The 17,443-nt window shown below is 38.8% G+C and overlaps 1 protein-coding gene across 1 annotated transcript in view; it reads right to left on the bottom strand.

The window, feature by feature from the left end:
- The window catches only part of LOC131255187 (uncharacterized), a 124,263-nt gene that overhangs the window by 94,952 nt on the left and 11,868 nt on the right, over positions 1-17,443 (bottom strand). Inside the window, exons 3-9 of the mRNA XM_058255884.1 lie at positions 12,367-12,485; positions 6,312-6,383; positions 5,937-6,022; positions 5,525-5,552; positions 3,544-3,593; positions 3,368-3,446; positions 2,348-2,496 (exon numbers count right to left, since the gene is read on the bottom strand). Of these exons, the coding sequence (XP_058111867.1) occupies positions 2,348-2,496; positions 3,368-3,446; positions 3,544-3,593; positions 5,525-5,552; positions 5,937-6,022; positions 6,312-6,383; positions 12,367-12,485 (583 nt within the window). The remainder of the gene's footprint in view (positions 1-2,347; positions 2,497-3,367; positions 3,447-3,543; positions 3,594-5,524; positions 5,553-5,936; positions 6,023-6,311; positions 6,384-12,366; positions 12,486-17,443) is intronic.

The following is a 17,443-nucleotide window of genomic DNA, read 5'->3' on the forward strand; positions in this document are numbered from 1 at the left end:
TCTTGTTGTACCATGTGTTTTGTGTTCACATTACTTATACCGTGTGTTTTGTGTTCCCATTACCCGTCCTAAGGCTAGATAGGGGGGCTTGTGTCGAGTTGGCAGCCAAATCAAACTTCCACAACTTCTATCATAAATCCCCATTAGCTCTTCAAATTATTACCTCCTTTTGGGAAGAAAAAGATTGCACCAAGCACAATCAATGAAATGTATTAAGCAAAACATGGGATAGAATTTTTAATCCACGCCTATCCTCAACTGTTAAGTGGAAGCTTAGCTCCCCATGAACAAAGAGGACTAGGCTTAAACTTATTATGTATTTGGGTTGTGTGGGCATGCTAGATCACATATCGAGCTTGATTATTGTATATAGCACGTGTTTGTAACCATGTCTTATGTAGAATACTATAACCACCATCTTAAATAGGTCATTGCTCAAATTAGACTCATCTAACAATCCTAACATCGGATTTGTGCCTTCAAAAGGACCACATAAAGGAATCTTGTGTGTGACTTTGGATTCTTAAATTGATATGCTAACCCCTTGGATGTTGCTTCTAATTAGATTGCTGACATTGTCCACGATAGGTCCATCAATCCAACTATTAACATTAGTTAATCAAATTGGGTTTTAGTTATGGTCCATACAAAATGCGGCCAAGTAATTGGATGGTCCAGAACAAGTGCATCTCCTAGACTGTAGAAAGTATTGAAGTTTCATGTGTGGTTCATTAACTATCAATTGCATTGGTTGAAAATATGCTTGTTGTTTTGTTTTAATTCTGTCAGGAACACCTTTATTTGAGATGTCTGGTGTGAGAGGATCATCTCCACCTTTTTTAGTGTCAGAGTACAACTTCGGCCTGAAATCTGTTGCCACCTGTCCCCACTACAAACGGTGAATTATGTAGCGTTCTGATCATCAGAAAATGTAGACGTTCCAATGTGGACCCACTGTTTGGTGATCCCTATTCTTTGCTATTAGCCTCCTATTATGAATAGGCGACGCACCAGAAACCTCCTAGCTTCTGGTGGCATTATGTATACTTTCAACTTGGGAGGCTTCTGGGCAATGGCACATCCATTATGGGTCCCACGTCATCAATGGTTTGGATCATCAAAAATAAAATAAAATTTAAGTGGACCCCACAAATCACAATGCACAAATTTTAGAAAATGCAAAGTGCATTCATTTGATGAAGAAAAGGGAAGCCATTTGCACTTCCCTAACTTGTAATGATGACATGCTATTCTCTAGGAAAATTGTTACAAGCGGTGTTGTCAAAATCCTATGATTTAGGATTTAAGTTTAATCTGGAATCAAATTATTTGAATCCCTTTTTTATATGAATCTTACGATTTTATGATTTAAATCCCTATGATTTATAATTCAAACCTTGAATTACGATTCAAATTATACTTGTTTTCTTCTATTTTCAGCTTTTCGGTTTCATTTTATGTTTTTAAATTGGTGAGGGCATTAAGAATTGTTTAGAAAAAAAAAATTATATATATATATAATTTAGAAAAGGTAAATTATATTATTTTGTTCTTTATAAGAGATTAAATTATATATTTTTTCTTCAATGTTAAATGGTAGTGTTTTTTGTATGATTTCTTACTTCTTAACTGAACAAAAAACTTAATTGATTTACAACCCATCTAGAATGTTTGTATGGATGGTTATGATCATCTTGACGTATATGTATAGTGGAATGATGGTTAGAAATCAAAATATCTTTTTCCGTTGGTCTAAGGAATCAAATGCCGCTTTTCTAATCCAATTCTACATTCAAGAAAAGTAATAAGAACATAAATTATTAAAGGATCCTTGTATTATTTTTTTACTAGGATAATTTCTTGAAAGACAAAAAAAATAAAAAAATAAAAAAATAAAAAGAGGAAAGATGAGAGTCATGTAACTTTTTTTAAGTAATACCATGTCATGATAGTGTTTAAGTCTTTAATTTTTTTCTGATTTATTTATATATTTTTTTAAATTTTTATTTTGAAAAAAAAAAACTTACGATTTATGATTTGTGACTCGATACAATTCAACCCCAATTACGATTTGCAATATGATAACGATTTTGACAACATTAGTTACAAGAGATAAGTTTCTTGTTGGATAATTGTATCCCATCATGACCCTACCTTGTCTTGATTAAAGAGGAGAGGCTCATGTTTTGGTTGCTATCTGCACTCCAAAAAAGTGATTTCGACGAATATGATTAGAGTGGTGGCTCAACGTGCTTTGATTTTTAATTGCTCTAAAAAAATTTACCCTCAATGAGAATTGAAGCAATTTTCAAGAAAATAGAAATTACACTATTCTTGGTCTGCTTACCCAGGGTTCATCTTGTGGTCTACAGATTGGACCAGGCGGGCCGCAAATGATCCATCAAGATGATGTTTGACTGGGTTGGAGAAGAAGAACCCTTTGTCTGTAACAAAATCAGGTGGGACGTACCTATGAGCAAGATCTATAGTGAACTCCTGCAATCAATTTCATAGTAAAAATGTTTAAGGTGTGAAAGTAAGAAGAGTTAGAAAAACTAAAAGTGTGCTTGGTTAAATGCCCCACTAGGTAGAACCTAACTAACGTGTGCCCTAACTGGAATTGTGTGTGCGTGTGTGTGTGTGTGTGTGTGTGTGTATATGAGGGGGGTTTTTTTTGGATCCCAAAATCACCATGCATTTCCTTCCAGGTAGGACATGAAATGATGCTGATCAGATTTGGGTAGAAAGCACCCACCCCAATCATAACAAAAGCACATAACTGCAACATGCCAATATGTCAAGCTTTTCCCTTTTTTTCTTTTTCTTTTTTTAATATCATGGAGAAGTAACAGCAAAAACAAAAACAAACAAACAAACAAAACGAATAAATAAATAAATAAATAAATAGGCCACAAGTAACACAGACTTAATTTTCTCTCTCTCAAAAATTGAGAGAATAGAAATTTGGACAAGTTGGGGAATACACACAAATTAGCAATATTACAGCAGAAGCTTCTCTAACCCAACAAGCACCTCTACTTGGAAACTCACATGCCAAATGGGCACTTGAAAGGACATCTGATTCGTGCATAAGGTTGGCTCCGTGGTTTACAAACCTGGCCTCAAAACCACACCACTCAAGCAATCAAGTCACCAAATATGTAATTAAAAAATAATGGGTGGCTCAAGAAATGAAGAAATTTCAAGCAGCCGATATTCAACATATGTTACAGCTGTCTTGATTAATGGACAGACCTCACCATCCCAATGGCAAGGACCTGCTTGTGCACGTCTCAGATGTACTCACACAAGCAAGGTTGGCATGCGTAGAAGAGTATATACTCTTAATAACAGAAAAGTTGCTGACTTTGAATAATGATGATTCCAGAAAAGAGGCTAGAACCCAAGAAGGAGAAGACGAGCCAACCAATCCAAGAAAACCATTACTGAAATGTTACGTATTATGAACTATCAAGATATTGACCGTCAAATTCTTAAAAGAGGAAAACAGTGAGCCATGCAAAAAAAGAAAAGAGTCCATACCGGATGCTTGAGGAGAAAGGCAGCCACTCTCTCCTCATTCTCTTCAGGATCAAATAAGGTGTCCCAAAACGGTTACGTATCGGCCGTAACGGCCGATACGTAACAGTAATGGTGGTACCCATTACGCGTTTCGGGGTCATATCGGCCGAGTCCATATTCTGTACACGTAACGGCCATTACGGGCCCGTTACGGGTGTAACGGCCATTAGTGACCCGTAACGGCTGTTACGGGCCTTTAAAAATTTTTTTTTTTTTTTTAAAAAAAAAAACATACCTCTTTTCCTTTATTTTCTTCTTCTTCTCTTTCTTCTTCTTCTTCTTCTGCGGCTGCGGCTGCGGCCCCGGCTGCGGCCTTCTTCCTCCTCTTCTTCTTCTCTCTCTCTCTCTCTCTCTCTCTCTCTCTCTCTCTCTCTCTCTCTTCTTTCCCTCTTTTCTTTTCGGTTTCCCTCTCTCTGTTTTTTCATTTCAGTATCGAAAACAGAAGCTGACTGCTGTAGGTACGTGTCACGCTAAGACGAGCGCTGACACTCCTCGAGCTCCGAGTTGTACGAACGGTTCAAAGGAGATCAAAGTTATATGAGCTCCACAGTGATGTATTTATTACATCTACACCGTTCACCTATTTTCAGAGATCATTTTAGAGCACTTCCCAAAAAATGAATTATATCCAAAGATCATCTGGACCACACCAAAAATAGCAGCGGAGATAATATTTTCACAGTTAAACAATTCGTAGGGCCCACGGTAACGTTTATTTTCCATCCAATCTGATTTGATCAGACCCGAGTGGGCCCCACCATGATGTATATATTTTATCCATGTCGTCCATCCATTTTGCCACGTCATTTTACGTCAGGATCTAAAAAATTAATAATATCCAAATCTCATGTGGACCACACCATAGGAAACAGTGGTTATAAAATGATCACCATTAAAATTTTCTTAAGGTCCATTGTAACGTTTATTTTCAATCTAACCTATTAATTGGGTCACACTAACGTGGATGAAGAGAAAACACACATGTCAGCTTGATCTAAAACTTTTGTAGCCCCCAATAAATTTTTAATGATGAACGTTTAATTAGTGTTGTTTCTTATGGTGTAGTCCACCTGAGCTTTGGATGTGCCTCATTTTTGGGCTCATGCCCTAAAATTATTTGGCAAAATGGATGGACGGTGTGGATATAACACATTCATCACGGGTGGGGCCCAAAAAACTTTAACACGTGTGCTACACTTTACAATCCGAGTCCCGCCTAATTCGAGCCTTAAAAAATTGTACACGAGACATATATTAACTTAAAATTTAGCAATTAAATTATGAACTGCAATTGCTAACTCACAATGCCAAAATCAAATTGTTTGAATAGTTTTAATTGTTAATTTGTGGACTTTTATTTTTTAAAATAGGGTCTTTTGATTTTTTTCATGATTCACTATCCAATAAATGTCCACCAATTCATAAGTGGGATAATGACAATAAATTGCATGAATTTGAGGCTGATTTGGTGCATAGATTGGTCCTCCAAGTCAGCCCCAAATTGGCAACGCCATCTACCTGAATTTAATTTCATTTTTTTAAAGAACTATTGGGAGAAATGATATCAAGTTGTCAAGTATATAAATTAGATATTTAGAAAATTAAATATATAAATTTTGTAGTCAAATTCAGGTTATCTGGTTCATAAATTCATTAGACAGTCCGATACAACTTTTCACCAAAGAGGGGACCGTTACACCACCATAAACATGCTCCAATTTATAAATGAATGCATATTTGGAATGCTTAGAATATTCTGGATTTAATCCATATTTTTTCATATTTTTTTGGCCCAAAAAAAAATAAAAAAATTGCGCCGTTACGGGCCGTTACACCCCCGTATTGCCGTTACGCTCCCGTATCCGTATCGGTTTCGGAGGGCACCGTTACGCCAACCGATCCCGATACGGGACACCTTGGGATCAATAGAACAAGTACCATACACTAGTGTCCCTCCAGGCTTCACTAATCTATAAATGCAATAACGTCAATGTAAAAATCTAGAAGGCACCATTCTTTTGAAGGAACCTTAAAACACTGCAGTATTATGGGATATACATTAGCTTGTTATCATATCTTTGGCAATCTAATATTGTACTTTGTGGTTCTTGGAAAAAACAAAAACAGCTGTCGTGTAAACATAGTTTTTCAGAGAAAACCATAAAGTAATCCAGATACATAGAATTGCATTAAAACTAAATGGCCATGTAAAACAAAAACAAAAGCAAGAGCATAAAGAACATTTGCCTAGCATCACAATTTTTATTTTTATTTTAAAAAAGAACCAAACATGTTACATAGCACAAGGCCTCTAAGAGAAAACTAAGAGGAGAAGAAAGGGTTTGAACTCTTACAATGAAGCTGCATCAAGGAGCTCATCTTGTAAATTTGTCAACTGTTCCAAATCCTCTAATCTCCAGTTCCAACGTAAGTCCGCTCTCTTGAACAACAAATTGAATGGGAAAGGAAGATTTAGTCATTAAGACTTAGGAAAGGCATAAAATAATCATGTTCGCAAAACACCTACCATTACCAATCAATGCATCTTAGAAGCAAGCACATGAACAATTACTGACCCAAAAAGAAATAATATTATAAGTCAATACTATCAGTGATTGCAGCTGTTTGATGATTCAAACCAATATTGGCTATTTTATTTTTTTTCCAAATTCCAAAATAATCCCAATTTAATTATCTTTTCAAGAAATATGAACTTGTTTAAGGAATACCTTGGAGAGGACACCCAATCCAGAACAAGGAGCATCCAACAAAACTTTATCAAACTTCTTGGATATCTTTTCCTACAAAAATCAAAAGCTTTGTGAATTAGAAACAAAAATTGTAACAGGAAATGATGGCAAAAAGATCCAAAGCACTGCATAAATAACATGCCTCAATAAAAGATTGAATCATCCAGATAGTATTTTATAAAAATAATGAAGAAAGTTCCCTCGGAAATCTGTATAAACTCAAAAAAAATAAAAATAAAAATAAAAATAAAAATAAAAAATACAGAGGATCTTATGCTTCCTGGATAAGGGCACCACCACCAACAGCAAAAATTTTGCCTAAAAATCAATATATTAGTTTGCAATTAAGGCTACAGGGAATCAGTAGTAATTGCGATATCTGTGACTCTGAACATCTTAAATGTCAGAATCGACATGATATTAGGACCTGCAATATCCAAAGATGTGCCAATTGTGCTGCAACAATTTGGTGTGGGGTTCACGGCTACTGAATGTGTTCAATGTAAATCTCACAACATTTTCTAATTTATTTGATTCTTGCCAACCAAAATTAGACATTTGCTCTATCTTTGTTATATCTATTGAAAAGACATTGAAGCAGTTATTGGGGCAGCAATTGTTCTCTCGATCCCTCATAATAGAAATCAATCTGTATCGAGGTTAGTGGGAGCTAGGAGTGGCAACGATTTGGATCAACCATATTTTAGCAAAATGGCATAGAACCAAAAAAAAAAACCAGAGACAAGAAATGTTCATATTTAATCTGGTCTTGATTGTTAAAAATCCAGTCAAAAAATCGGATACACCAAAATTTTAGAGAATGAAAAGTACATGTTTAATACAGTTTAGACTTTCAAAAAAAAAAAACCATAGTGAAAAAAGAAGTTAAAGTAAAAAAATTGAAAACTTTATATATGTATGAACAATATTTATTTTCTGAGACTATAAAGGGTTGGACGCCCCCACCCTAGTCAATATGCATGTTATGAATGAAAGAGATTTCTCTCCTTTTACTTTGAAATTGAGCAAAAATAAATAAATAAATCATCCTATAATTGGATTAGTTGTGCAAAACCATACGGAGTGATTCCCTAGTTATGTTTTTCACTTCTTCCTTCTCAACAATATCATCTTTTTTTTTTCTTCTCTTCAAGGTATTTCTTCTTCTCCATCTCTACAACCCACCTTTCTTTTTCTTATTTCTTCTTCTTTAAAACCTTCATTCTTCTTCTTTCCACAACCCCTAATCCATCCAAACCTAGTTCTCAAAATCCTAGTTATCCAAACCTAGTTCTCAAAACCTTAAATCCTTAAAATCCCTAACCCTAAATCTCTAAAACCCTAGTTCTAATTTCCACCAAAATCCCCTAATTTCGTATAACAAACAAACAAACAAACAAAAAAAAAAAAAAACCAACCAAAATTTTCAAAATCCCAAAGCTGCAAGTCCTAAAACCCTTAACCCAAAATCCCAACCAGAAACCTCCCAAAACTTCAACCTTAATGTTCCAACCCCAAACCCATTTCCCCCATTCCCTAGCCTTTAAACCGCCGTAATAAGTTAAAACTCGCACAAGACAAATGATTTCAATTGAATTCAGATTTAAGCCTATGTTAGGATGAGGTTTTTTTCTCCTACAAGTCCTAGTCAATCAGTAATTTATGAAATTCCTATGCTAGGGATTTGGTGGATGGGTTGTGTTATCTCCCGGTTGTTGCGTGGGCTAAATGGGTGTCGATCATGTTCAAAGGTGGAAATCTCCTTCCATTTTTGTGCAGGTGCCCCAGCTCTGTTACAATAGTTGTTGTCCATTTGCTTTTTAGTCCAATGGTATTAGGGCCTTCAATAATATTAACATTGAGGTAATTTGGTTCGATTCCGGGGTTGCCTGGCTGAGAATGGGGGTGTCAGCCACATTATCTGTTGCTTTGGTTAAGACGTCATTGGTCTTATTGCTCGTGACCTTTGAGTGGCCCGACCTTTTGGCAATCTGAATTTGTTACATCATGGGCATGTGGGGTAATTGTGGGGGTCAAAAGCGTGCATTGTTTCTCAACATTCCTGCGGGTTCTTTTTTTTTTCAACGATTACACGAAGGGCAAGGTTTGTTGATGTGGGGGTCTGATCCATGCCAAAGTTTGGCCCTCTTGGTTGTGCTTGCGTCTGATTTGGTTTACACAGGTCCGAGGTGGAGGTACCCATCTGTCTGACGTGGTCTAGGGCAATAGTGTGGTTGTTTGTATTTTGGCTCGTATACTATTGAGTTTGGTTATGTTCTGCGTGTTACTAGCTGAAGGTTGTCAAGGTTACAGCAGTGAGGTGGATTGCTTTGGAGTGGCCCTGTTTTGTGCAGGATTTTAGTATTCAGATCTAGGCGTTGAGCAAGCTATGGTGGCATGACTCGTGTCCTCCTCGAACATCTTTCCCTCCGCTAGATTGGTCTATGGGCCCTCTTGTTGCAAGCAGCTTGGATTCTCTCGGTTCTTTTAGTTTCTTTTTCTTCTTTTTTTTTTGTTTGTTTAGGCGAGGTTTGGCCTGTTGTTGGATATAGGGTTGTCAATGGGCTAGGCTTAAGGTTGGTTTCGGCCCAGATTTTGAACTGTTTCGAGCTCGGCTGGACAAAATTCTTATTTTGAAATGCCCGAGCCGGGCCCATTGACACCCCTAGTTGTATTGGTCTAATAAGGCAGTTTTATATGATAGGTGATGCCCGTTTCTTTTTTGTGGCACCCACCCGAAATTTGTAAGGCCATTTTTGCGATTTAACACAATAATAGGTGGTGTGCTCCTACCTTTCTGTAAAAATTAAAGAAATTACAATATAAAAAAAGGTGGAATGTCACTTTGTCTAAATTACTCCATTCATTCGTTCAAACAAGCAATTGGCCAGCATCTTCATGAAGGCTTCCAATCGACATGGAATTACTGAATTAAAGATATCTGAAGCAAGCTAGGTTTGTGTGATATCTATCCTATGGCTTGAGGGAGTGTTTAAAATGTTACATCGAATTCAGTACTCGGGTGAGCAATATCATTTTATTAAGTTTTGTTTAGGGTTGTGTTCTAAAAAGATGTTAAGAGAGAGAAAGAGGTTAAAGAGAAAACTTTGACATCCTCGCTGAATTTGATGGATGATATGCAAGTACTTAGAAATTGCATGTGTGGTCCAAAAGTAATTCAAATTAAAATTGTTGAAATCATGGGTTCCAGTTTAGTTATATCATGAACCAACAATTACACTTATTTGATTATCTAATTATTGGATTGGTGGAAATTTATTGGACTGTTTAAAATGAAAAATATAAAAGGGTCCTATTTCGAATACCAAGTGCCCACTAATCAAAGGCTAATATTGCTCGATCAATCTGATTTTGGGACTGTGACTAGGCAACAATTAATTCCACAGCATGGCAGGTTTAATTTACGTTGATGTAGGCCATGTGTCTAACTTGAGCGCCTATGTATCTAACCTCCTACTCTTTCAAAGTATCCCATAACTCCTTGATGGTAGAAGCTCTCTTTTCCTTCCCTTTTCTTCTACTTTTCTTGTTTTCTTCTCAACATAGTTTAAATAGAAATAAAAGGTCACAAGTTCAAGCATCCCTAATTCATATCATTTTGTAAGTGTGTTGGACCAAGCCATGCTTGCACATAAGAATCTACTCACAAGCAAGCCTAGTCATCTCACTTCTGGTCACAGGTCGGGGTCAAGCCTCGATGTTGAGCGCATTTAGCAAAGGTCAAGCTCAAGATGACCCCTACTCAACCTATTGCCAACCCTTGGTGGGGCCCATTACTCCAATGGACCCACATGAACACACTCTAACACAAAATCAATCTAGTCCACTCATCAAGAAGGTAGATGCATTGTTTTAAATAGCTTCGCTATGTAGCATGTAGCATACACTATGTAGCGTAGCTTAGGCGCCTTAATATTGTATAGCTCATGAAAATAGCCTACATAGCTTACATTACAAGTTATTTTTCACTAAAACATTAAAATCAATTGATGTTTTCAATGATTTATTACATTTTTATTTTGTAATAAAAAAGTAGTCAATTCTTTCAATGATTATAGTAAAATAATATTAGTAACCATATTAAATCAATTAGGTTGCTCTTTCTTTACCTTTAAACTTAATCTTTATTTATTTTCCTATTATTTTAGGTTGTCTTTGGTTGCACAAAATGTCATTAAATTTTGGTGCCAAATATCATATCATGATATTTTGCACAACCAAGCACAACCCTAATTAAAATTTTAGAAGCGGCTTGTAGCTTATGCTACATGCTAAATAGCTTAAGCCTCATGTTTCAGAGGGGTGAATACTAGGCTACACACTAACTATTGCTTAAAACACTGGTCATGCATATATGATAAAAAGGGTAGTCAAAAGAAAATTACCGAACACCCATACACAACATGCATGTATAAGTTAACTAGTAGGTAGACCAGCCTGAATTTTCAGCCAATGCATGCTCATGGTGGGCAACACCAGATGAATATCCACCCATACACACACCTCACTGGGGCCCATGTGTGCCACACCGTAGAAAACAATGAATATCCACATCCATACACAACCCATAGTGAGCTCCACATGGGCCACACCATAGAAAACAATGCATACCACCCATACAAACACCACCTTCAAAAATGAAATGAAAAAAATTGCATACCAACCCTATCCTACAAATATTGCATGGTAACTGACATTTTGATATTAAAAAAAACAAAACAAAACAAAAAACAAATCCAAAATAACTAACAAAACTTCATTCTAAATGAAAAGGAACTCATTAAGGTGCAAGAACATACCTCTTAGTTTTACAAGCTCAAAAAGAGATTTAATCAATCAAAACTCTGAAATTTACAATTTCGTGGTCGTACAAATACGGACAGGGGGAAATTTGATTTCTCCTTTGTTTCAGCTCCAATGTTCTTTAAAATACAGCAAATAGACCTTGCAAGCTCCAATGATTGGCCGAAATATCCCCTTCAATGGCCTTCTGGATCGCTAGATTCAAAGAAATGGAGGAGAAGTTGCATTGGAGGCTATGGTTTGAAAGAGGGGTTTTTGAAAACCCTCTTTTGAATTCTTTTCTTTAAAATTTAAGTTTTTAAGATATCTTTATGGTGTGAATTCAACACACGTTTTAATAAAAAAGCACCATTGTTTAAAGTTAGAAACAATAAAGTAATTTTGGTATCAATTTTACATTACAATGTTTTTAAAAATATGAGTTTGGTACCATTTCAAATACATAAAACTTTTATATATATATATATAAAATAGTGCATCGTATCGTACGCACGCTACGCAGCTGTAGCGTATGCTACAACCCCTGTAGCGTACACTACAAGAGATTTACTCTATTGGAGTAAGCTACGCTATTTAATACACTAGTTAACGTAAACGGAGAGACTAATATATAGCTTTCTAGTCACAATTACTCTTTCCACCATGAATATTCATTATTAGAGGCATTATTGTACAATAGTGAGAATTTGGATTACTATATTAACCAAGAGCAAAAAGTATACGTGAATTAAACCATCACAGTGGGTGTAAATTGCATATAATGTATAAGCCTAAAAAGAAGAGTAGTAAAATTGTGGTTTTTCCAGATAGCCATTGCAATGTGCATCATGCTTTCCTAATATGTTGCAGATGTGTTTCCAACATGGCTATTTAAAGAAAATGAAGCATTTCAGCGACATAATTAACTAAGAATTAGCATGAAAGTGAATGATCTTCTGCTCATGGCATAGCCCCTCATGTACATATCTGCAATAACAAATACCAAACAATAAAAAGGCGGAAAGCAAAAAATAGATGCATCTCAATGATACATTCCCCAAGGATAACACATATAAGTTTAGAATACAAACAATATACCCATCTTAATATGTAATAGATGATTTAGAACATTGCAAGCGTAGTTAGGAGAAAATTGAAAATGTGGATTATCCTGATGAACTCAAAATTTCCTTTATTTTATTCATTAATTTTCTGTTGGTAAATAACTTACAGAAAATATAGGAAGGTTAGCATGCACAACAGTGATGACATCATTGACATTGTGTGACTTGGCTGTCTCTTCGAGAATTCTTAAGCGGCCCTTGTTTACGTCAATTGCATACACCATACCTACATCATGACAAGGCATTAGTGAAAGAGCTTTGCTAAGCCCACACACATGTTAAAGGTAGCCCATGTACACGCCAGGTGTACCAGCATGGAAATAGGAATGAGATACAGTCTACCCATCAGAGGGCTACCTCTACATAGATGGCCTGGGCCAAGTATCAGGTCAGTCCACTAGTCGGGTGGGCAATAGTTCACGATACAAATTTATGGCTGATAAAAACTAGGCTGAAGTTTTCTAACCCATCACCTGTTTCTAATATAGTGGTCCGCCTGGACCAGATTTATTTTTGGATAAGAACAACAATCCCATCGCACCCGCTTAATGAAGGTGATGAGGACATCGTGCACACGCACGCCCGCACACCACCACCCCTACGCACGTACGCACGCAGAAGGAGGACCCCACCATCGATCTGGCTCGATGACGACGTCCAGGGAGGGCCTCCTAGCTAGAAGACAAGTTTTGGTTCAGAAAAGTGGCCCGATAGTCAAGAAAAGCTCACCATGAGATCTCATGATCGTGGCCCACTCGTCGGATTGGTTTTATATTTTAGGTTTTGCTTATTGTTATTATTTAGAACATCGTGAACGCTTTAGATTTCCTTGTTTGGTTTTTATTTTAGTTTACTTCATCGCCAAGTAATAGGTGTCGCACATGGTGCGAGTTTTTGGGTATAGGGTTCTCCCTATAAATAGGCACCCTTTGTAGTTCTTTTCATTCATTGAAGTTAATAAAAAAATTTCTGCTTTATTTTTCTGCTCTCTTCGTGAGTTGTGGAAGAATTCAAAAGTGGGTGTGAAGCCCTCCCTTTTCGAAGGGCTAACTACCGTGGTGCGAAGCCACATCGATCCCAATTCACCCCCATCTTCCATCATCTTTTTTTTCATCTTCTCCCACCATCCGTACTTCAAATTTGTCCTTTTGTTGCATCAGATTTCTTCATTGAAGCAGGTTTCCAGATTTCGGCCCGCGGGCGAGCTGAAACTTCGACGGAGCACCACGCACAAACCGTACATCGGATCGAGCTGAAATTTGGAGGTTTTGGAGTCCATCCCTGGCCGACCAGGGCCAAGGTGGCATTTTTCTGAATAGTGGGCTCCACACACATGCGGCCGGGATCACACGCACGTCCGTCTGGGCCATTGTTGCTGTCCACACGCGGGATCATCTTTTGGCTCAGGTTTTTATCCTCTTTTATCCTCTCATAGCCATTTTTTTCATGAATCGTAACCCAATATTACATGATCCCTATTTGATTTGCCCCTTTTTATCACCTTAGGGTTCCTTGAATTGAAATTAGGGAATCTCTTGGATTAGGGACTGATTTTTATGCATGAGTAGTTGATTTTATTTCCCTTTGACATTGTTTGGTTTATAATTTTATTGGTCCAGTCCTAGCCTGTGTCGGCTTGGACCCGCATAGATTCCCCTTTAATTGAATGTTTGGATTTTCATGTGGGATGTGGAATTTGTGTGATTGTTTCTGAATTGGTGTGATCTAAGCCTGCAATCTTGCATATCATATTTAATTTTCCATGTCCTGCATCAAATTTGGTATCAGAGCCTAGGGTTCTTATAGGGGAATTCACCACATATTTAGGGTTTAGTTTGTTTGAGTCCTTCATGCATTCAGTCCATCATATATAGCTGAATTTTAGTAACAATGTGTAGTCTCCTTCATATAGAGTCTCGTAGGGTCATTTAGTTTTTATACGCATATAGTTGTCATGGCAGGTCCTTAGGTTGAGCAAGTCAGTGTATGCCTACACGTACGGGTTGCGGCTTCGGTTTGCACCCCACACTAAACATTGAGCAACTAAAAGAAACAGTGGCCAAGTTAGCCCAGCAAGTTGAGTCCTTGAATAAGCATTTGGAACAACACATAGATAAACGCCTTGAAGAAATAGAGGCCTCTTTCAGGGCAAACCCCACCACTGGGGAGGATGCCCAATCTCAGGCAGTTGGTCAGGAGGTTAGACCAAGGAATGGAGGCGGCCAAGGAGCTGGTCATGGGCGCGTACCTGTGCACCACCCTGTGAGGGACATCATGATCAATATGACCTAGATGCACAACTCCTCAAGGGAGTTAGGGTAGATGCTCCTACTTTTGATGGCCACTTGGACCCTAAAGCTTTTTTAGATTGGTTGGCAGATATGGACTACTATTTTGAGTGGTATGATATGTCGGATGCTCGGCGAGTCCGATTCGCCAAGATGAAGCTTATGGGTCAAGCAAAGAGGTTTTGGGCGACGGTTGAGCGAAAAAAAGAAAGAGCGAGGGAACTTCCAATAGTCCATTGGGGAGAAATGAAAGAAACGTTGAAAGAGAAGTACCTCCCTTTCTCTTATCGCATGCGGTTGATTGAGGAGTGGCAGTCTCTTCGACAGAGTTCCATGAGTGTTGCTGACTATATTGAGAAATTCGAAGAGTACTCGACCCGCTGTGAGGTTGATGAGGACCCCGTACTCACCTTTGCTCGTTTTAAAATGGGCCTCCGTCCTGACATTAGGAGAGAATTGCTCGCCAAAGACATAGATACTATCGAACAGTTGTACCAACTAGTGTTAGATGTCGAGCAATACCTTAAAGCATCTGTGGGAAGGCGGTTTGACTTTCGCGAATCTGGTACTAAGGCCAACCCCTCTGGGGCTAGACCTAACACGGGATTCCAAAACAAACCTTCCCCTAATGTTCAGCCCAGACCTAAGGATGATAAGGGTAAAGAGATCGTCGGGTCTAATTCACGTGGAAGTGGGGCCACTAGGTGTTTTAGGTGTCAGGGGTTTGGTCACTTTGCTCACTAGTGCGGCACGAGAGAGGGCACCAAAGTACTCCTTATTGATGGGCAAGTAGAAGTAGTGCCCCCAGAGAGTGATAGTGAGGAGGAGGAATATGAGCGAGTCGGAACCCCTAGTGATGAGGAAGAGGGAGCACAAGAGTCTTTGACCCTCGCAATTGTGCGTTGCGCCCTAGCTCAAGCCAAGAACACTAATGACTGGCGCCGCAACACGATCTTCTACACTTATGCAAAATGTGGGGAAAAGAGCTGTAAGATGATCGTGGATAGTGGTAGTTGTGCCAACGTGGCATCGACTAGCACTGTGAGTCGTTTGCGTTTGAAGCTGGAAGCCCATCCTCAGCCCTATAGAGTCTCCTGGGTTGATGAAACATCCATTCCAGTCTCGCACCGCTGTCTTGTCCCTATTCAGTTCGGATCTTATAAAGACACAATTTGGTGTGATGTTGTTCCTATGGATGTGGGCCATGTCATTCTGGGTAGGCCGTGGCTCTATGACAGGGATGTTATCATATTTGGTCATTCAAATGTGTGTACATTCTGGTTTGAGGGCAAGAAGGTCAAGCTAAATCCTCTACCACCCAAGAATACAACTGGAAAAGAGTTCACCACACAGAGTGGTGTGAGCGGCCCAAAAGAAGTGAAGGAGTCGAAGTCCAAGTCCAAACCACTCCATATTTTGAATGCCAAAGACTTTGAGCGAGAGACGGAGGCGGACTCGATGATATACGCCTTTGTGGCTAGGGAGAGTGTACCAGAAACTAGCGTAGAGTTACCCACTGAGGCCATTCAGGTAGTACATGAGTTTTATGATGTTTTTCCTGATGATTTATCGAATGAGCTTCCCCCTATGAGGGATATATAACATGTCATTGATTTAATCCCTGGGGCAACTCTACCAAACCTCCCACATTACAGAATGAACCCGAAGGAGCACGCTGAGTTGAAGAGGCAGATTGATGAACTCCTAGAGAAGGGTTTCATTCGAGAGAGCATGAGTCCGTGTGCCGTGCCCGCCCTTCTTACACCTAAGAAGGATGGCACATGGAGGATGTGTGTTGATAGTAGGGCCATCAACAAAATCACAATCAAGTATCGATTTTCCATACCGCGTCTTGATGACATGCTAGATATGATGGCTAATGCTACTATCTTCTCAAAAATCGACCTCAAAAGTGGGTATCACCAAATCCGTATACATCCTAGTGATGAGTGGAAGACGGCCTTCAAAACGAAGGATGGGCTATATGAGTGGCTAGTTATGCCTTTTGGGTTAACTAATGCCCCAAACACTTTCATGCGTGTGATGACCCAAGTGTTGAGACCCTTCATGGGGAACTTCCTGGTCGTATACTTTGATGATATCTTGATTTATAACATGACTAAGGAGCAACACCTCAACCATTTGAGGCAGGTTTGTGGGATCCTTAGGGCCGAGAAGTTGTACGCCAACCTAAAGAAGTGCGCGTTCTTGTCTAGTAGTGTGATCTTCTTAGGTTTTATTGTGTCAGCTGAGGGCGTATCGGTGGATCCCGAGAAGGTCAAGGCCATCGTTAATTGGCCTGAACCCCTCAATATTCATGAGGTGCGCAGCTTTCATGGCTTAGCCACCTTTTATAGGCGGTTCATTCGAGGCTTTAGTTCCATTGTGGCTCCCATCATGGACTGCATAAAAAAGGGAGAGTTTCAATGGACAAAGGCCGCCTCGAAGGCCTTCAAGGAGATAAAGGTCAAGATGACCGAAGCTCCAGTTACGCGACTTCCAGATTTTTCAAAAGCTTTTGAAGTCGCATGTGACGCGTCAGGAGTCGGCATAAGGGGAGTACTTAGCCAGGAAGGGCACCCTATCACCTTTTTTAGTGAGAAACTGAATGAGGCGAAGCAAAGATATTCCACCTATGACAAGGAATTCTACGCGGTAGTGCAATCACTACGCCATTGGTGACATTACCTATTACGGCAAGAATTCGTCTTGTTCTCATATCACGAGGCCTTAAAATACTTGAACTCTCAAAAGAAATTAAGCCCCAGGCACGCTAAGTGGGTTCAATTCCTTCAAGAGTAAACTTTTGTGCTTAAGCACAAGGCCGGTATAGAGAATAAGCCTGCCGACGCGTTGAGTCGTCGAGTCGCATTACTCAACTCCATGAACGTTGAAG

Source organism: Magnolia sinica, chromosome 9, assembly GCF_029962835.1.
Source record: "Magnolia sinica isolate HGM2019 chromosome 9, MsV1, whole genome shotgun sequence".
NCBI lineage: Eukaryota > Viridiplantae > Streptophyta > Magnoliopsida > Magnoliales > Magnoliaceae > Magnolia > Magnolia sinica.